Below are 20845 nucleotides of genomic sequence, written 5' to 3'. Positions count from 1 at the left end.
AGCATGAGATTCTCCTGCTTCAATCCTGGTGTCTGCTGAAAACCCTAAACTCACAAACCTCGCACTGTTCAACCTTGTTCATTCTCCTCACTTAGGTTTTTTAACTTTCCAATTATGAAAATAAATTTATTATTTGACATTATACTACATGAAATTAAAATACAGCTGAAGAATTACTCCTCTTTGGGAGCTTTAGGATTCTTGAGATAAAAACATTCAATTAAAATGTTTTGAATTTGAAAGGAAAAGAAACTGAAAGGAAAGGAAACAGAAAGGAACCTGAAAAGTTTTTCAGGGAGTTAATAATTGTAATAAACAGCCTTGCAAAAATCAGAACTTGCTGGAGGCTCAGCAGTGGTTTAGAAATTGATTTCCACTGAATTATAACCATGGCCACTCTCTTAGTAAATATATGTGCATAAAACATCAGGCTTAATATATTAAGACACTAAGTGCCTTTAGTAGGTGGAGTGTTGGCAGTGGGAAGGGACTGAGTTATGACCACTTGGAGAGAAGCTTTCTGGGCTTTTACAGCATTTCAGTGCTAAGAACATTGCCTTGATGGAGCTTTTGCACTTCATGTTGATTCTGTAACCACAAGTTGGTAACTTTGGGAATTAATTATATAACGTGAGCTTTTGGCTGCCACACATTCCTGTTTTAATGGAAGGGCTGATGCAGCTGCTGATTGCAGTTAATTTATCAGCCCAGTGGGCAGCTCTGTTTGCACTGAAATCCAAGTTTGGTAGCTGGATGGGTGTTTTATTGGCATCCTTAGGGGAAGGGTGGTTTATTCCTAACGGGTGCTGCTGTTTTGTGCACAGATTATGAAGCAATCGTGAAGCTTTCAGACGGCTTCAACGGAGCAGACTTGAGAAACGTCTGTACTGAAGCAGGTAATTCCTTAACTCCTCACTGGGATCTGCTAAATCTTGGATAATGCTCAATCTTGGAGCTGTTCCTCTGTGGATTAAACCCAGCAGCTCAGAAATGTTCTGCTGGAACATTTCACTTGAGCTGATCTGAGCCAGCCACTTGTTGGCTGATCTTGATGTGTCCCACTGTCTCATTAGAACCAGATACATTACAGAAACAGGGATTGAACCCATTTTTCTCTTTTTTGGAGAGAATTCAGGGCTCTTGGTACCCATGTGCATGCAGAGCTGATGTTATTTTATGCTTTTTGTGCATTTGGGGTTTTTCCTGCACGGGCAAGCTGAGAAAATGCACACTCAGAGTTTAAACAAGTTTTCTTTTTACCACTCCCTTCGTTCAGAAATGTGAATTCCCTCCTCTTCCCAATATCCACAACATGGGAAGATCATGTAGATTGTGTAACCTGGATCAGTTTTCATTTGAATTTGAGTGAAACTTCATGTTGTGTCTCCTCACACTGTTCAATCCTCCTCCCAGGGATGTTTGCGATCCGTGCTGATCATGACTTCGTAGTTCAGGAAGATTTCATGAAAGCTGTCAGGAAAGTGGCTGATTCCAAGAAGCTGGAGTCCAAGCTTGACTACAAACCTGTGTAAATTAACCATAGAATTTGTGATTTGATTGTACACATCCTACTGGGTTAATGCATAAAAAAAAAAAAGGAGAGAAATAATGTACCTCTTGATTATCATTGTAAGGTGTTTGTGTAGCATGTAGCTAGTAATTTTGGGAATGCTAGTTGCAAGTTGGCTACAGGAGTGTGTTTTCTGTACAATTCTGAAATGCAATGTTCATTACAGCCCAGGCTCAGTAAAAATGTGTGGAGAAGTGTTGTTCTCTTAGCAATTATGGTGGGAATTTATAAACGTGCCTGAAGGGATTCACAAACAGAAGAAAGTCAGTTCATTTCTTGACTTTTTGTATATCAGTAAATCTCCTTTCCCCAAACAGTTTATGAATAAAACCTGTTTAAATCTGTTTATCCTGGTGGGTTTTGTGTGTAGCTCGCATAGAGAGGTGAATTTTTGTATCTTCTGAGTGGGAGGAGCAACTTTGCTCTGGTGTAAGGATTGGAGTCCTGTGCCTGCTGTACCAGAGGCAGCCTAAACTTCAGAGAGAGAAGGGACTGGTGGGGTCTGGACAAAAATTCTTTCCATGAAGGAATTTTCTCTAATATCCAATCTGAACCTCCTCTGGTGCAATTTGGGGTCATTTCCTCCTGCCCCTGTTCCCTGAGAGCAGAGGTTGAAGCTCCTGCTGGCTGTCCCCTCCTTGTGCAGAGCCACAAGGGCCCCTGAGCCTCCTTTGCTCCAGGTGAGCCCTGCCCGGCTCCTCAGGGATTCTGCAGCCCCTGCCCAGCTCCTCAGGGATTCTGCAGCCTCTGCCCAGCTCCCTCAGGGATTCTGCAGCCCCTTCCAGCTCCTCAGGGATTCTGCAGCCCCTGCCCGGCTCCCTCAGGGATTCTGCAGCCCCTGCCCAGCTCCCTCAGGGATTCTGCAGCCCCTTCCAGCTCCCTCAGGGATTCTGCAGGCCCTGCCCAGCTCCCTCAGGGATTCTGCAGCCCCTGCCCAGCTCCCTCAGGGATTCTGCAGCCCTTTCCCAGCTCCTCAGGGATTCTGCAGCCCCTGCCCAGCTCCTCAGGGATTCTGCAGCCCCTTCCAGCTCCTCAGGGATTCTGCAGCCCCTGCCCGGCTCCCTCATGGATTCTGCAGCCCCTGCCCAGCTCCCTCAGCCTCTCCTGGTGCTCCATTCCCTTCCCCAACTCTGTTCCCATCCCTTGAGGGGCCCAGAGCTGTCCCCAGGCTGGAGGTGCCCCAGCAGTGCCAGCACAGGGGACAGACACTGCCCTGCTGCTGTGGCCACACCGTGCCTGTACCAACCAGGTGCCCTTGGCCTCCTTGCCCACCTGGGCTCACTCAGTTGCTGCTGAATTCTGGAAACAGGATTTACCTGAGCTGGTGTTTATTTATTGCAATAAGTAAACAAGGTGGTGGTGGTTTTAAGGGCATCTGCTTTACTTTTTTTTTTATTTTCCACCCCAAGGGGTGCACACAGACCCACTGCACTGTGGACTGGAGCAGCAATGCACTAAATTGTACTTCTGGCTACTTCTAATTATCCTAATTGGATTACTCTGGGCCTGCTCAGCTGACAGGCAAGTACATTAGATTAGCTCTTGACTTCCCAGGAAACACACAGCATCTCCCTGGCAATTTTAACAGCTGTAGTTTTATTTCCTTTCCCATCACAGATCAAACAGATGGTGTAGGATGTAGAACAGTTAGGACAGGCAACAATATTTCCCTGTTTATATAGCTGTTACAGACCTTTCTCCCTGTTGTGGCTGTGTCAGGAGTGTAAAGATGGAATTATCAGGTTTAGTTTTAACAACCTTTTGAGTGCAGCTCGTACAGCCCATGTGCCCGGAACAATGAGAACATGAAATCAAAGTCCACTTCTGAGCAGAACTGTGATGTAAACAGTGAGCTGAGCCTCTGGCTGAGGGAATGGTTGCTGAAAGGTGATTGCTGAAGGTCTCTCAAAGTTTTATTTAGCAAAAACAGCAGAAAGGTGCACTAGAAATAAAAATTGAGACTAAAATTCCAGTGCTAGTATTTCCAAAAGGACACTTCTATTTTATTTAAGCAACCAATCCATTGAGTTTGCTTTCTTTTACTAAGCTTCCCTCTGAAATTCCGCTGGCCCCAGCGTAGAATTTTGGTCCACTGAAAAGCAAAGGAAAGAAAAACTGCAGTTTAAAGTGAAATCTCATAGAATCATAAAATGGTTTGGGTTGGAAGGGAGCTTAAGGACCAACCCATTCCACCCCTGCCATGGCAGGGACACCTTCCAGGCTGCTCCAAGCCCTGTCCAGCCTGGCCTGGGACACTGCCAGGGATCCAGGGGCTGCCACAGATTCTCTGGGCACCTGTGTCAGGGCCTGCTCACCTTCACATCAGGAATTCCCAGTTCCCAATCTCCCATCCATCCCTGCCCTCTGGCACTGGGAGCCATTCCCTGGCTCCTGTCCCTCCATCCCTTGTCCCAAGTCTCTCTCCAGCTCTCCGGGAGTTCTCAGAGCATGGGACCTCAAAAAAGCAGAAAAACAGGTTCTTGCCCCAACACTGAGATGTCTGAGGGCATCGTTTACACCAAGAGGAGCAGACTGGATATCCCCAGAGTATTTAGGTTGGAAAAGACCTCCGGGATCATTGAGTCTGATCTGTGACCGATCCCCAGAGCACCGAGGGGAAGATCCCTCATCCCCATCCCAGAGCACCGAGGCCACTGAGGCGTTCCTCGGGCACCTCCAGGGATGGCGACTCCAAATCTCAGAGAGGACCCGCTTGGCGTTGCCGGCTAAAATGTGAGGCAGCAGCGTCATTGCCATGGGCGATGGAGCCAAGATGGAAGCGGGCGTGTGAGGAGAAGGAGCCCTCGGCAATGTCAGGGGACGGCGACAGGGAGCGTCAATGGCCGCGCCATGGCGTGAGGCGCTCCCAGCCGGGCCCTGGTCACCGCTAACAGCCGAAGCGGCCGTTACTGAAACTTTGGGGTGAATAACCCCGAATTTATGGCTTGCGAGCAGATTCATTAAACGAACGGCGGCGGCAGCTGCCCGTGAGGGGAGGGCAGAGCGCTGAGGGCGGAGCGGGGCGGAGCGGGGCGGGGGCCGGGGGAGCGGGGCCCGGGGGCGGGCGGGAGGCTGGGAGGAGGGGGAGGAGGAGGAGGAAGAGGAGGGGGCGGAGGAAGAGGTGGGAAGAGGAGGAGGAGGAGGGAAGAAGAGGCGGCAGCAGCAGCAGCAGCATGGCGGCCGGGCGCGAGCGGCTGAGCGCGCCGCCGCCGCCTCCTCCTCCGCCGCCTCCATCTCCTGCCGCTCCCGAGCCGGAGCCCGCGGCCCCGCTGCCCAAATAGCCGCCCTGCCCCGGGTCCTGCCCCGCCCGGACAGCGCCCGGCCATGGAGCTCGCCAAACCGGCCTTCCCCGCGCTGCCGCAGGCCAAAGAGGACTCTGAGGTGAGCGGGAGCTCCGGTCCCGGCCCCCCGCACACGCCCGGCCCGCGGCCCCGCCGGGGCTTCCCCTCACAGCCCTGCCCGCCCTGCGGTGCCTCCCGCGCCCCTTCCCGCGGCATTCCCGCTGGGATCCATGGCAGGCCGCGGGTCCGTGTCCCGCCCTGTGCTGGTGGCACCCCCTGCGACCACCGGCCGCGTGCCCCCTCCCCTGCTCGCTGCCGGGCTCTGCTCCCTCCATCGCCCTCACAGCCCTCCGGCATCTCCGCTCCCCGGTGCCTCCGGCCTGGAAGCCTCTCACTAGCCCAGGTTGCTCCAAGCCCTGTCCAACATGGCCTTGAGCGCTTCCAGGCACGGGGCAGCCACAGCTTCTCTGGGCAATCTCGCCACGCTCACATTCACGGAACTGAGCCCCTCCGCTTCATCTCCTTTGGTTTTTACCCGCTCCCAGCGGTCCCCACTCTTTTCTATGCCCCTTTCTGCGTTCGGTGTGTCTGAGCCTGTCTGTGTCCCCGTGCCTCGGTGAGGCCCCGGCCGTGTCCCGGTGTGAGCAGCCCCACAGGAGTTACCTGCGGGTCCCCTCGGGGCTCTCGGTGCCTTCCTCTCCTCCTCACCTCCATCGGGGAGGTGTTTGCACGGACTTCCAGAGCCAGGAGTCCTCTCCGGACCAGGACAGGTGGCAATGTGCGCTCGGGCTCTCAGCGCGGTGTCACAGGAGCGCGGTGTCTGATTTCTGAACTTGGCTGAACTCCCCGGCGCTGACCCTGGACGCTGCTGATTTGTTTTTGTGTGTCACAAACGTCCCCGAGTGTTCTCCCCCCCCCTTTGGTGGCCTCAAATATTTAATGTGAGATGTCACAGCCTGCATGAGGGAAGCTGAGAGTGTCTGAGCTCTTCAGGCGTCTGTAGATTGTCACATTTCTAAACATCAGCATTTATTTGTGTTTGAACAGCATTGCTCAATGCTCTAAACTACCTGAAATATGGGAGTGACTCTTTTTGTTCTGTTTTTGTTGTCAGGATTTAATGCTCCCCATCACTTCAGAGCTCTGGAGGTGTTACAAGTCATGTAGTTGTTCTCACAAAGTTGTAATCACTTTGTATCTCAGCACAAATCATCTGCCACCCTGTGAGCTTTATAATTTGTTTGTTTTTAAATATCTTTTCTTTCTGGAGAAACAAATAGTGTTATCCACAGTTTTGTTAACTAAATCAGTCTGGGTGACTCTTCATCTAAAATGGCTAAAGAGGAATGTGAGGTTAAAATAAAAATTAATCCAGAGCTCAGTGCCAGTCTAACAACTCTTAACTGATGAAAACTGAGATTGTAGCACAGTGTCTTTCAGAGGAGCTTTTACTTTTGTCTTTTTGTATGGGCTGTCTGTAAATAATATAACTTGTAGCGTGTTAGAACTTCACATAGTGGGGATTTTCAAGAACTGATTCGAAAAACTCTATGAATTTCTTTTCATAGAAAAAGAAATTTTTTTTTGTGTCTGACTTGAAATGTCAGACATTTCTAAATGCAAGATCATGTCAACAAATTCTGAGCTCTGATAGAAGATAACAAACAGTTGGAGTATGTGGGGGAAAGAGGAAAGTGAAAGCCAGTGGTGAGTGTCAAAGTTCTTGTGGAGGTGAAAAGCAAAACTGTAGGAGACTGCAGCCCAGTCCTTAGGAAAAGCAGACTGAGGGAATGAAAATCATCCTGCCCACAAAATGTGGATTTTCCTGGACAGCAGAAGATGCTCTTGTGCATTGCTGCTCTTTAATGAGCAGTAATCCCTCACATTTTGGGAAGTTGGTGATGGATGGTTTAATGCTGGCTTGGCAGATTTGATTTCCAGATCCTGGGAAGGGGAGGAGGGAGAGCTTGGGGAATCCCTGCTGCTCAAAAGTGCAGCTTTGTCACTTCTTTAACTCATTCCCAGCTCCCTTCTCTGAGCTGACACTCCTTACCATGTCACAGCTTTAATAATCTTAATAATAATTAAAAATAAAGCCAAATCTGCATAACATCCCGTTCCTTCCTGGCACAAGGAGCAGCGTTGAGGGGAGAGCAGTGTGGGTTGACTGGGGTGGGCTCTGATAAATAAATAGGTCACTTTTCCAGCCTGCCTGTTGTTTGTCCTGTCTCTAATCCATCCTGTGGTGGTTGGGATTGCTGCATTTCTAAACCTCTTGGCTCTTGATGCTTCTGGGAGCTCGGGAAATGCCAGAAAACCTGGAACTCATCATTCTGGCAAAGCTTTTGGGAGAATGTCTGTGAACTGGGTGTTCTTTTACAGTCTGGTGATGGTGAATATCTCAGTTTTATGAGTAATAGTGATTATATGTGATGTGGAACCATTTCTAAGCTTAGATTTTTTTTTGTTTTTCTAAAATCACATTTTCTAAGGTCAGGTCTCAAACTTTCTTTAATTTGAGAAGTTCTGTGTTACATGTTTATACTAGGAGGAAAAAATATGGCTAAAAACCCATTTAAAAGGGTCAGGTTAATAACAATTAGTCCATGCTGGCTTATTTGTACTTCTGGAAATAAGGACAAGAAGGACTGGAATAATTGAAGAAATTTAACAGAAATTATTTTCTCATTAAACTTAAAACAAAAAAAAGGACTAGGATATATATATATATATATATATATATAAAAATATAATGAGAACACAGCAACAATTACCAGTTTATTTCTTTGATAAAGCATATTTGCTTGCAATCAGGCTGAGCAAACCAAGTATTCATGATGTACTTAGATTTTTTTTTTTTTTTAGGACTCTCCATGGGTTTTATAATTAAATTAGCAGCCTATTGACTAAGCAGACATATTTGCCTTTTTATTATGCATAAAAGCCGAGTTCTTTTTTAGCCCATGGAGTTTTTAAGGCTTGTTTGGGTTGTTTTAGCTGAGTGAGGATTGCTCAGCACAGCCCAGCTCAGGGATTAAATAAAAGGGGTGTGAAAACCCTTAGGAACAATTGTGATATTCTGTGGGAGTGTTCTTGGAGTGCCCAACCCTGACCCTTCGTGCTTCCTGTCAGCCCAAGGATTCTGCCCCACTGCTTTATTTCCTATTTTATTGGGAAAAAATTCTATGATGGAAGTTGTTAGCAGAGCTGTGTGCTGATGGTATTTAACGAGGTGCCTGCAGGACTTATGTTAGAGAATGGGACAAATAGGAATTTTGTTTGTATTTTTCCTTTAGTTTCACCTTTTATCATTTTCTGTGGCTTGTGCTTCTCTCTGCTAAAATAACATTTATTTCCTGATTTGCGTGTTGCCCCTCCTGATTTGCGTGTTGCCCCTCCTGATTTGCGTGTTGCCCCTCCTAATTTCCTTCCTGATTTCCTTATTATTTCCTGCCTGATTTCCTTATTATTTCCTGCCTGATTTCCTTATTATTTCCTGCCTGATTTCCTTATTATTTCCTGCCTGATTTCCTTATTATTTCCTGCCTGATTTCCTTATTATTTCCTGCCTGATTTCCTTCCTTCCATCCTGCTTTGCTCATTTCCTGCCTGATTTCCTGCCTGATTTCCTGCCTGATTTCCTGCCTGATTTCCTGCCTGATTTCCTGCCTGATTTCCTGCCTGATTTCCTGCCTGATTTCCTGCCTGATTTCCTGCCTGATTTCCTGCCTGATTTCCTGCCTGATTTCCTGCCTGATTTCCTGCCTGATTTCCTGCCTGATTTCCTGCCTGATTTCCTGCCTGATTTCCTGCCTGATTTCCTGATTTCCTTATTTCCTGCCTGATTTCCTGCCTGATTTCCTTATTTCCTGCCTGATTTCCTGATTTCCTTATTTCCTGCCTGATTTCCATCCTGATTTCCTTCCTTCCATCCTGATTTCTTTCCTTCCTTCTCCACCTTCCTTCCCCACCTTCCTTCTCCACTTTCCTTCCTTCTCCACCTTCCTGCTTTTGTATTCCTTTGTATTTTCAATACCAAAAATGTCTCTGGTGGGGTTTTCCCATTGTCCGAGTGCTCCTGACAAACAGAATTCCCAGGAAATCTGCTTCCATCCCTGCTGGGTGTGGTGGCCTTGGGATGGAGCAGCTGTGCAAGGGTGGCAATGTCACCTCCCCCTTTCTGCTGCCCCTTTCTCCAGCCCTCAGCCACTTTTGGGATAACAGCACTGTCCAAACATTCCCTGAGTTCTGCTCATGCCAGTGCCATGCTCACACCTTCAGGGAATTCAAGGATTTGGTTTAATCCTGTGTATTTTATAGACTTCTACCTGGGGAAAAATATCCTGCACTGGTCAGGTCGTTGCACTAAATGATTGTTATAGGTTCCTTCCAATTGAAATAATTCTATTTGTACAATAACCCCCATATTTTTAATAGAACTGTCCAAGAGCACGAAGCCTGACTGAAACTGGAGACACAACCTTTCACTTCATTCCTGTTTGTAGATAATTTTGAGGCTCTAAAGTACCACGTTTCACACTGATAGATGTGACAGGTTTCAGTGATACTCACATATTTTCCTTTTCAGTACCTCATTTAGTTTTTTATTAAAAAATGGGAAATGAGTGTACTCTGCTACTGCTTTATTATTTCGAGATTTCTTCTGCAGTTGTTCCATTTTACAAATACTGATTTAGATTTTTGTTCTTTGATAACATCCCTCTCCCTCACTTTGTTGGGCTGTATAAAATAATGTGTGAAATGCTTTCAAAGCCCAGGTGTGATCTCATTTGTGAGTGTGTGAATGACCCTTAAAGCTGCCTGGGAGGGAAGGCCTTTGTGTGGAGGTCATTGTTGTTGTGGGATCGGGAGGCAGCCCCACCCCAGCTGCAGCCTGGGCAGGGGGATGATGGGATGGTGCTGCTGCTGGCAGTCAGTGCAATCCTGCCTTCCCTAACACAGTCAGGCTTTAACCTGGATTCTGATATAGCACAGTCGGGCTGTCATCTGAATTGTGGTATAGCACAGGCTGTAATCTGAATTGTGATATAGCACAGGCTGTAATCTGAATTCTGATATAACACAGGCTGTCATCTGAATTGTGATATAGCACAGGCTGTCATCTGAATTCTGGTATAGCACAGTCAGGCTGTCATCTGAATTCTGATATAGCACAGTCAATCTGAATTCTGATGTAACACAGGCTGTAATCTGAATTCTGGTATAGCACAGTCGGGCTGTAATCTGAATTCTGATATAACACAGTCAGGCTGTAATTTGAATTCTGATATAACACAGTCAGGTTGTAATTTGAATTCTGATATAGCACAGTCAGGATGTAATCTGAATTCTGGTATAACACAGGCTGCAATTTGAATTCTGATATAACACAATTGGGCTGTAATTTAAATTCTGTTATAACACAGGCTGTCATCTGAATTCTGATATAGCACAGTCAGGCTGTCATCTGAATTCTGATATAGCACAGTCAGGCTGTAATCTGAATTCTGATATAAGACAATCAATTTGAATTCTAATATAACACAGGCTGCAGTTTGAATTCTGATATAATACAGGCTGTAATCTGAATTCTGACATAACAGAATCAGGCTGCAATTTGAATTTCCTGTGCAGTGTTAAGGGCAGAGCCGGGAGCTCCCTCGGCCAGAGCGGATGAGGAGCTGGGGCAGGTCAGAGCCCCTGGCTGTGCTGCTGTAACAGTTTCTGCTGCTCCAGCTTCACAACTTTTGGGAGAACCTTGTAGCAGCTTTGGAGGAGAGGCTTGGAGTGTTACAGGGAAACAGCTTCGGGCAGGAGGATTCTCACAGCCCTGGGATGGAGGGTGATGGGCAGAGACATCTCTGTGCAGAGGGAAGTGATGCTGTAAATCAACAACAAAAAACTGTCTGCGAGTTGGGAAAGGGTTGGGAACCTGGAGTGGGCAGGGGGGGTTTCCTGGGAGCTCTGTGCAGCTTTTCCAAAGGATTTGGGGTCTGGGAAGCAGGAGGAGTTATTGCAGGGGGTGGGTGATGCTGAGCAGGGGAAAAGCAGCAGTGAAAATCAAGAAGAGACTTCCTGAGGTCTGCTCTGATTCCTGGTAGGATTTCTCCTCCTGGTGATTTTTGCAGCATCTCTGAGAGCTTCTCCCTCACCTGGGCCAGCCTGTGCTTTGCAGGCTCTGTTAATCACAGGGAGCTGAACTGTCCCATTTTCGGCTGTTTGGGTGGCCTGGAAAGGCCCGGGGTGGCCTTGGGGCAGCCGCGTTTCAAAGGAACAGAAGAGGCTTCAGTTCTTTTCTCGGTCTCGGTGTTTATTAATTGTTTATCTAAAAGATTTTCATTAATTGTTTATCTAAAAGATTTTCTCTCGGCCCGACAGAGCTCTGCTCAGCAGCCAGCCATGAGCACACTCACCTATCTTTATACCCATTGTTACGTGTACAATATTTATCATTTTTCCCCAATACCTTTCACCCTTATTGCCCAGTGCACTTTTAGTAATGACCAATCCCAAAGTGCCACCATCACCACAGAAGATGGAGGAGAAGAAGAAGAAGAAGGACAGGACACGCCCTAATTCCTCCATCTTACTTCTCTAAACCCCCCTGTACAGAAATCCTAAACCCTGTGTTTCACTCTCTAATTAACCAATCCCTTCACCATTCACCCCGGTGAAACCCTCCTGTCCTCATACAGGTGTCGTCTCCTGTGTAGGATCAAAGTCCAGCCACCAGACACTTCTGGAACATTCCAGGACTCCCGAGCCCCCCAAGGGTGCTCTCAGTGACACCTCAGTGCTGAGGTGCTGAGATCCCACACTGAGGTCTTCTCTAACTCCTGGTAGGATTTCTCCTCCTGGTGATTTTTGCAGCATCTCTGAGAGCTTCTCCCCTCACCTGGGCCAGCCTGTGCTTTGCAGGCTCTGTTAATCACAGGGAGCTGAACCATCCAAACTGGGCTGGATTTCAGCCAGAGCTGAGCTCTGACAAACACTGGGGCTGTCCCTTTGTGTGACAATCAGATGGGTGTCCAGCTCAGCTGTGGCACTGCATTCCCTCTGCACAGCCACACGCAGGTTGGCTGCAGTGTTTAAAAACCCTCTTTGCTCTGCTACACACTCTCCATGTCAGGGCTGCTAAACTCATTTGAAAATCATAAGATCAATTTTTTGAGATTAAAGGCACCGTTACAAAAAAATTCCACATCGCTTTTTTTTGCCATTAAACTGTTCTAAGGAAGGGCAGGTTGTGGTAAAATATGGACAAAATAACCCAAATTTTTGGCAGAGCTAACAGATGTTGGATACCAAAAGCTCTTTGTAGTGTGGACAAGTCTTACATATTAATTCATATTAATTTCAAGTCTTACCTGTTAATTCATAACTTCTATTTATTTCAGCTGCAGATTGGATGGGGAAGGAAGGACTTTGGGATGTGCTTTATTCCCCCTTCTCCTGGAGATCATTTTTAAAACTTTGCAATTCTAGAAATTATTTTTTTCCACTCCATCTCTTTGGTGTCTTGCAAATATTGATGAGTGAGACTTCCAGTGAGTTGTCCCAAATCCCTGTTCTTCCCTCCACCTCAGGCATCACCCTTTGTTTTTTTAGCAAAATTCTTGCATTTGATCAGATCAAAAGAGAAGCTTGCAGTTGATTTTTTGTCTGCTTGGTGCTGCAGACAGTGTGGAAAACCTGGCTGCTGAATGAATTCCTTCAAATGGAACCTGTGCTTGCCTTCAGTCTCCATTAATAGATTGGGATTTTTACATAACTTTGCATAACATTTGAATAATCTGGCATTGTTGGTTTTGAGAGCCTCCAAGGGCTGTCAGCAATCACCAAAATCATTTTTTCAGTAGTTTGTGTACTTGTCTCAGATTAAATCTTTATTTTGCAGACTAAACCCCATTGGAAACTGTTGCATTGCTCAATTCTCACCTATTTATTTTGCACAGTTTACAGCTGTTGGGGCTAAAAATTTCCTGCCTCTGGTGCTTTTAAAGGAACATTTCCAATGTGTTGTTAAGCCAGAATAATGATGAATTTTTGTTTTCCTTTTGCTCCAGATTGAGGTTTCTAAATTCTACAAACAGAGTAATAAAGTGTTTGTATATTCCTGGAGTGCAGTTTAAGCTTTTCAGAGTTTATTGCTCTTAGGCTTGGCTTTAGACTTGGACAAACTGGGATTTTCTGGCTTTTTGGGGTGAATGATGTTTTTGTGTACAGAGCAAGCCAGCAGGGCTGTGCTGAACCCTCTCAGGTCCCCTTGAAAGGACACAGTTCTGTAAATATCATCCTTTTGTCACAGCATTTCTCCTTTCTGCTTCCAGCAGTTTATTATTCCAGCTGGAACATGCAGAAGTCATTTAGCTACTCTTCAGCAAAGCCCATTTTGTGCATTTTATTTCCCTGTTTGTGCTGCCACTTTAGGTGCTATCCAAAGGATTTTCTGGAGTGGCTTCATGTTTGTTTGCTTGCTTTTCCAGAATAACTTCACTGATACTAAAATCCTTCTTAATTCCACGAGCAAGAGCTGGAAAATCCTCCCTGTGCACTGTGGGGGTGTCTGAGGGAAGCACAGGAATTTTGTTGTGTTGAAAAGAGGTTTTATTGTGGTGAAAAGAGGTTTAATGTGAATTTAATGCTACTGGGACAGGTGCAGGTGCTCAGGTGAGCAATGCTGCAATTTAAGGAATCCTCCCTGCTGGAATCCAGACCTCCCTTCCCAGCTGGAATATTTCATGTTTAACTTCCCCATCCTTCTGAGGACACCAGCACATAGGGGAAGGTTTTTCTTAGCTGTGAATCAAACAACAGAGTTATGTAAATAAATGGATGCAGTCTATTGGATATATTTAACTATTCCTTTTATTTTTTTTTTTTCCCTCCAGATGGTAGCTGGGATCTCAGCTCCAACTCCTTCATGTGTGAGGGTCAAGGAATGAGTAAGAGGCTGTTAATAGAGGCCAGTGGGAGTTGGAGGCAAGGAAAGACAGGAATAGGCTCTGCCTGAGCAGTTTGTGTTCAGCTCCAGAGCTGCAGAGGATGGAAATGCTGATCCTGTGTTTGCTGTGGTCAGCTGGGAATGGGGAGTGGGAGCTGAGCCCCACTCCCAGCTGAATCCCCCATTCCCATTCCCATTCAGCTGGGGTCTGGGGAAGGGGTAAATAACCAGCAGGATCATGGGCAGGAGTGGTTTATTTACTGTGTGAGGAGTAAATAAACTCCTGCTGCTCTCTGCTCTCTGCCTGAGCAGTTTGTGTTCAGCTCTAGAGCTGCAGAGAATGGAAATGTTGATTCTGGGTTTGCTGTGGTCAATGGGAATGGGGAGTGGGAGCTGAATCCCCCATTCCCATTCAGCTGGGGGTCTTCAGCTGCAGAGGATGGAAATGCTGATCCTGTGTTTGCTCTGGTCAATGGGAATGGGGAGTGGGAGCTGAGCCCTCCCAGCTCTGGGCTGTAAATGACAGCAGGATCATGGGCAGAGTGTTTTATTTACTGAGTCAGGAGTAAATAAAACTCCTCACACTTTACTCTGCGGTGGAGTAGTAAACCATTTTACTAAGGGCTTGCCGTGGTCATGGAGAGCACAAATTTCTGGAATTGTTTGAGCTGAATCCTGAATATTCAGGGTGGATTAGGTGAGGCAATGTGGATTTTAAGGGAGTCACCTGCTCTGCTTGTTATCTCCTGTTATTCCAGTGGCTGCAGGAATGCACCAGCCAGAGGAATTCCTACAGAATGTTCTAAAGCTTTTTTTCCTTTCTCTTTTTTCCCCTCCTCACTTCAGAGAGGTTTCTCAGCAGAAAGCTGAGGTGTGGATGAGCTGATAAGGATCCTTTCCAGCCTTAAGGATTTTTTGTAGAATACTTGAGGTTTCTTCACATGAACTTTCCAAATAGTGTTCCTTGCACTTGGAAAGGTAGCAGGGAGCTTCTACAGAACTTGTGGTTATTTTCCATAAAATGCACATGCACATCTCTCCCTTAATGTTTTTCTCTGTATCTATAATAATTTTATTTTTGTTTTTTTAAGGATTGGACCTATCCCATGAGGAGAGAGATGCAGGTAGGACACTTTTATTTACTGTTTGAGGCAAAACCCATGGAGCATTTAATGAGGAGAAAAAAGAACTGATATCAAAATCACTCTTTACCCATAAAGTGTCAGGCAGCACCATGGGAGACAGAATTAATTAGTTAATTAAAGTGAGGATTTGCCAGCTTGGAATACAGGTGTGTTTGCATCTCTGTGGTGCAGGTACTGAACAGAAATCCCCCAAATATTAAATTTTAGTCTTTCTGAATGTTTTTAGATGATTGCTAAAGCTTTGCCTTCTACCTTTAGGCTTGGAAGTGTTCTCCAGTGGGATGGACAATTCAAATTTTCCTACCACGGTGTCAATCAAAAATCTTTGCACGAGATAAGATCTGCACACCTGCATATCTTCATTGGGGAGAGATAAATGGTTCAAAACTGATCTTTTCCCAAGCTTGAGGAATTTCCATGTGTGTATCTCTTCTCATCAGAGCAATTTGGAATTAATTAGAAGACAGGATAATAAACCAAGTTCAGAGTTCCCTTCCCTTGAGCTGGTGAGATGCAGGAATCCAGCTGAGCTTAATCCAAATCAAGGACTCTGTTCCTGCTCCAGAACAAAATCCCCAGCACCAAGATCAGGTTTCTCTTATCCTGCCAAACCATTTTTTCCCTTGTCCTGCTATAAATGATATTGATTACACATTTCAGGGATATGTAAATGATTTGTGTCCATGTTCTGAGTGAGTGAAATGTGTTCTTTCAGATCATCTGCAGTTGGTATTAAATGTCTGTTTTTCTCCTAGGAAATCTTACCTGGGTTATTTTTAGGCCCATATTCTTCAGCTATGAAAAGCAAGGTATGATTTTCAGAATATTCTCTCCCAGGGAAGCTTTGCTGTGGTGATTTGATTTGTTACTGTGGAGATCTGCTCTGTGTGTCTGTAGAGGTGGAAATTTGGTTGCAGTTCTGAACTGGATTGTGAAAAATGCCAAAGTGGAAGGAATATGTGCTGCATTTATGGGATGGTCTGAGCTATTTGTATTAAAATTGAGTCTTAAATATAATTTTTCTTAGAGAATTTAAGCTATTTGAGACACTTCACCAATTCCTATTTCCTTTGCTGAAGTGTTGCAAGATCTGTCACAACTGGGAACTCACACACAGACATGAAAACAAGGAAAATTAAATTACAATGAAGTCAAGCCCTGCTCAGGCACAGCTTGGCTCTGCAAATTTGCCTTCTGCTTTAAATGATCTGATTTTCATGGTCTGCTTCCAGCAAGAACCCAATGCTGGCTGCAAATTCCTCTCTCATGTAGGGACTTGAAAATTCAGGTGAAGTGAAAGGTGGGGAGAGACAAACAACTTCATTGAACGCCTTCCTGTTTTGTCTTTATCTTTTGGAAAAACAACATTTTTACACTCTGAATTCTAGAAAACCAGCTCAGACTTTCCTTGATATTTTTCTGTTTTCCTATTTTGTATCTAAGTACAGCTTTTCTTTTTATTACTATTTCTATGTAGAATATGTAAATATTTATATATTGATTATATATACTTTTACACTTATATTTATTCCACTTATTTATTCCACTTATATATATATTCCACTTATATATATATTCCACTTATATATATATTCCACTTTATATATATATTTTCCACTTATATATATATATATTCCACTTATATATATATATTCCACTTTATATATATTCCACTTTATATATATTCCACTTTATATATATTCCACTTTATATATATTCCACTTATTTATATATATTCCACTTATTTATATATATTCCACTTATTTATATGTATTCCACTTATTTATATGTATTCCACTTATTTATATGTATTCCACTTATTTATATGTATTCCACTTACTTATATAAATATTATATAAATATATATATTGTATGATATGTGTAATGTAGTATAATATAGTAATATAAATATATATTACTAGTATATCTATTTCATCTTTTCTTTTTTTTTTTTTGTTTCTTTATCTATTACTGTCTAATAGATGTGTCTGTAATTAAAATATTTTTTTTCTTTCTCCACAGCTACCTATACTCCAGAAACATGGAATAACTCATGTAATATGCATAAGGCAGAACATTGAAGCAAATTTTATTAAACCAAACTTCCAGCAGTTATTTAGGTGAGAAATGACCAAGATTCCTTTTTGTGTGTGTGTATGTGTGTTCTTTCCAAATATTTTCACATTGTCAGAATTATTTGAAAAATGTGCTGAGGTGCAGCAAGACTTGAAATCCAAACCATGAATTTTATTCATTCTGAAGGAGCCTGCAGATGAGATTTATGCACAGTTTGCAGTAACTGGTTTTAGTTTCCAGTGATTTCTGAGAGGTGAAATCTGTTCTGGACTGAATTTGTGGAGTTCAGAGCAGGAATTTAAGGTTGTGCAGATTCCCTCCTGCAGGGGAGGGGTTGCAGCAGCTCTGGGCTGTTGTGAACTCACAGGAAATTCTCATTGCAGGTATTTAGTCTTGGATATTGCAGATAATCCAGTGGAGAATATAATCCGATTTTTCCCTATGGTGAGTACATGACTTGGGAAGGGAAATGCTCAGGAGTTTTCTGAACTAACAAATACCAGTTTGACTTTTGGGATACTCAGCCTCAGGCACCTGCAAATGCCTGCCAGCTCCTGACTTTATTATTGACACTTTAATGAGTGTAATTAACTCCTTTTAACAAGAGTGGAAGTAGGTGGAGCTTGTTATGGTATCAAAAAAAAAAAAGAAATAAAAATTAAAAAAAAGTGGCCTCAAAACAGAGAGATTTGGTCATGGGAGAATTCTGGGGCCCTTGACCTGAGGGGAAACTTTAATTTGAGCCCAAGAATATTTACACTTCTTGTATCAAATTCAAAATAATAGCTAAGTTTTACAGTTTGCTGCAGAGGAATTAAAAAGTCACTTGTAAATTAAACAATGCCCATTATTAGAACAAACCCCTGGTTTTGTGCTGTGGGTTTGTATGTTTATTTTAGTTCAGTTTGCAACTGAGCAAAAGGATTTTGTTCCTTCTTCCACCAAAAAACCCAAAAGTGCCTTCCCTGGTTTTGCACTGATAATTTTAGGAATAGTTTAAAGTACAAAAGAAATACAAATGTCCAGTTGAAGTGGGGTTTAAGTCTGCATAAAAGTGCATTATTGTCACTGATATAAAAATTATACCCAATTTAGGTGTTACTACAACTTGCACTAAAAATAATCTGAAAGTTTAAGTCTTGTTTTGTTTTTTTTTTTTTTTTCTTTTCAGACTAAAGAATTTATTGATGGAAGTTTACAAAGTGGAGGTAAAATTAATATTAACTTTCCCCTCATAAAATTTAACTTAGGGGTATGGATTAGAGGCTCTTAAATAAGAGCTTTTCTTAATTTTGGGGGGTTTATTATGCTTGATTTGAACTCTGCTAGACAAATTCAGAGCAAAGTGTTCATTCATTTACCTCTAACTGGAAAATCAACCTCTGGGATTTGGGGTTTTTTCATGAAACTCAGCTGTGTTTTGGGATTTTCTTGTCCTCTCTCAAATGTAGGACCTGAAATCTGCATTGTGGCCATTCTGTCCCTCAGAATTCTCCCAGGAGCAGCAATTTCAGTTCTGGATCCCAAAGTGCAGTCAGAAATTCAGGGTGAAGGAAGAAAACACCTGTTTGGTTTTTATTTGCAGTCAGAAATTCAGAGTGAAGGAAGACAACACCTGTTTGATTTTTATTTGCAGTCAGAAATTCAGGGTGAAGGAAGAAAACACCTGTTTGATTTTTATTTGCAGTCAGAAATTCAGGGTGAAGGAAGAAAAACACCTGTTTGATTTTTATTTGCAGTCAGAAATTCAGGGTGAAGGAAGAAAAACACCTGTTTGATTTTTTTATTTGCAGTCAGAAATTCAGGGTGAAGGAAGAAAAACACCTGTTTGATTTTTTTATTTGCAGTCAGAAATTCAGGGTAAAGGAAGAAAAACACCTGTTTGATTTTTTTATTTGCAGTCAGAAATTCAGGGTAAAGGAAGAAAACACCTGTTTGATTTTTTTATTTGCAGTCAGAAATTCAGGGTAAAGGAAGAAAACACCTGTTTGATTTTTTTATTTGCAGTCAGAAATTCAGGGTAAAGGAAGAAAACACCTGTTTGATTTTTTTATTTGCAGTCAGAAATTCAGGGTAAAGGAAGAAAACACCTGTTTGATTTTTTTATTTGCAGTCAGAAATTCAGGGTAAAGGAAGAAAACACCTGTTTGATTTTTTTATTTGCAGTCAGAAATTCAGGGTGAAGAAAGACAACACCTGTTTGATTTTGATTTGCAGTCAGAAATTCAGGGTGAAGGAGGACAACACCTGTTTGATTTTTTGATTTGCAGTCAGAAATTCAGGGTGAAGGAAGACAACACCTGTTTGATTTTTTATTTGCAGTCAGAAATTCAGGGTGAAGGAGGACAACACCTGTTTGATTTTGATTTGCAGTCAGAAATTCAGAGTGAAGGATGACAACACCTGTTTGATTTTGATTTGCAGTCAGAAATTCAGGGTGAAGGAAGACAACACCTGTTTTATCTGGGTGTGCCTTGCTGCTGCCTGCTTCTCCATAGCAAGGGAAAACCACATTTCAAAGAATTTTATTCACTTTATACACATATGGTTAATTTGAGGTTTTTTTTCCTTCTCAGGAAAAGTTCTTGTCCATGGGAATGCAGGGATTTCCAGAAGGTAGGAAATGATCCACCCTGATATAAATATTTTTAAACAATTGAAAGATATTTTTCTAACTTTTATATTTATTTTTTTTCCAGTGCTGCCTTAGTTATTGCATACATAATGGAAACATTTGGGGTGAAGTACAGGTAAGAGAAGTTATTCAGGAAAGCTCAAACCACAGAGACTTTGATATATTTTAAGTGTTTTTTTTTTTTTCTCTTTTTAAGGGATGCATTTACTTATGTCCAAGAAAGAAGATTCTGTATTAATCCTAATGCTGGATTTGTCCATCAACTTCAGGTGACTTTTTTAAAATTCTTGATCATAACTGAAAAGTCATTTAATGAATCATCTTCCTGCCAAATAGATATTTACACAAAAATGCTTCAAAGAAATGTCAGGAGCTGGAGGAAAGCTTGGGAGGAAGATGAGTGGGCACCTCAGTTCCTTACAGTGAAGCTTTGGACAAAACAAATCCAGGAATGGAGGAGAAATAAAAATCCTGGTTTGTGCAGTGATTGAGAGGCTCTGAAATGTCTTGGCTGGTGCTGAAGGAGCTGCAAAGGAAATGTTGTTTTTTCCTTAAAGCCATTTCTTTAGTCATCCTTGAACTTTTCTTTTCCTCTGATTTCCTGATGGTTTTTGTCATTGATGTCAAAGCAACAGAGAATTCTCCCCCTCCCAAATGTGTGCCTGAATATGAGGTGTTCCCTGAATTTGCCCTGCTCATCCTTACAAAGCTTTATTATTGCCAGAGTAATTCCAATCCACATTTTTGGCCATTTTTAGGAATATGAAGCCATCTATCTAGCAAAATTAACCATCCAGATGATGTCACCTCTGCAGCTGGAGAGATCCCTCTCAGTCCCACCTGGCAGCACAGGTGAGAAGCTTCTGCTGGGGCTGTCAGGGGATTTTCCAGACCTTTAGCAGCACAATCCCAAACTCTTGGGATTTTAATGTGCAAGCTGAGTTGAAACTTCACTGGGAAGTGTTTGAATGTCCTGGTTTGCCCTGGCTGAAGTTCCCCTTTGCCTCCTGCAGGAAGTTTGAAGAGGATGCACGAGGAGGATGAAGATCTTGGCACCATGCAGGTGGCAGCAGCACAGAATGGCTGAGGACAAGAACTGCTGGTAGTGAGAATTCCTGCCAAGAAAGGTGAAGAAAACTAGGGGAAAACAAAAAAAACCACACAAAAACCAGAACAAGAATTAATGCAAAACAA

General features: G+C 43.4%; 2 protein-coding genes and 1 long non-coding RNA gene across 3 annotated transcripts in view; 2 read left to right on the top strand and 1 right to left on the bottom strand.

The window, feature by feature from the left end:
• PSMC6 (proteasome 26S subunit, ATPase 6) overlaps window positions 1–1916 on the top strand; it is an 11404-nt gene extending 9488 nt beyond the window's left edge. Inside the window, exons 13-14 of the mRNA XM_074544068.1 lie at window positions 825–896; window positions 1414–1916. Coding sequence (XP_074400169.1) covers window positions 825–896; window positions 1414–1532 — 191 coding nt within the window. The 3' untranslated portion in view covers window positions 1533–1916. The remainder of the gene's footprint in view (window positions 1–824; window positions 897–1413) is intronic.
• Window positions 1447–5779, bottom strand: LOC141729445 (uncharacterized). Its single transcript, XR_012580947.1, has 2 exons — window positions 5515–5779; window positions 1447–1524 (listed from the first exon to the last, which is right to left on the bottom strand). It is a non-coding gene; the product is annotated as an uncharacterized LOC141729445 (long non-coding RNA).
• STYX (serine/threonine/tyrosine interacting protein) lies at window positions 4667–20845 on the top strand. The gene is made up of 11 exons (XM_074544069.1): window positions 4667–4951; window positions 14887–14919; window positions 15696–15749; window positions 16963–17060; window positions 17400–17460; window positions 18188–18224; window positions 19593–19632; window positions 19716–19766; window positions 19848–19920; window positions 20410–20503; window positions 20665–20845. The coding sequence occupies exons 1-11, from the start codon at window positions 4895–4897 to the stop codon at window positions 20736–20738; spliced, it is 672 nt and encodes a 223-aa protein (XP_074400170.1). The 5' UTR covers window positions 4667–4894; the 3' UTR covers window positions 20739–20845.

The sequence above is a fragment of the Zonotrichia albicollis genome, chromosome 6 (genome assembly GCF_047830755.1).
Source record: "Zonotrichia albicollis isolate bZonAlb1 chromosome 6, bZonAlb1.hap1, whole genome shotgun sequence".
Classification (NCBI taxonomy): domain Eukaryota; kingdom Metazoa; phylum Chordata; class Aves; order Passeriformes; family Passerellidae; genus Zonotrichia; species Zonotrichia albicollis.
This window is presented reverse-complemented; position numbering and strand designations above follow the sequence as displayed.

Bases quoted from the DNA above. Each gene is read 5' to 3' on its own strand.
- STYX (XM_074544069.1), top strand. From the start codon at position 4,895: ATGGAGCTCGCCAAACCGGCCTTCCCCGCGCTGCCGCAGGCCAAAGAG. The intron at 14,920-15,695 runs GTAGGACACTTT...TTTTTCTCCTAG, and splicing joins CCATGAGGAGAGAGATGCAG to GAAATCTTACCTGGGTTATT. The intron at 19,767-19,847 runs GTAAGAGAAGTT...TCTCTTTTTAAG, and splicing joins ACATTTGGGGTGAAGTACAG to GGATGCATTTACTTATGTCC.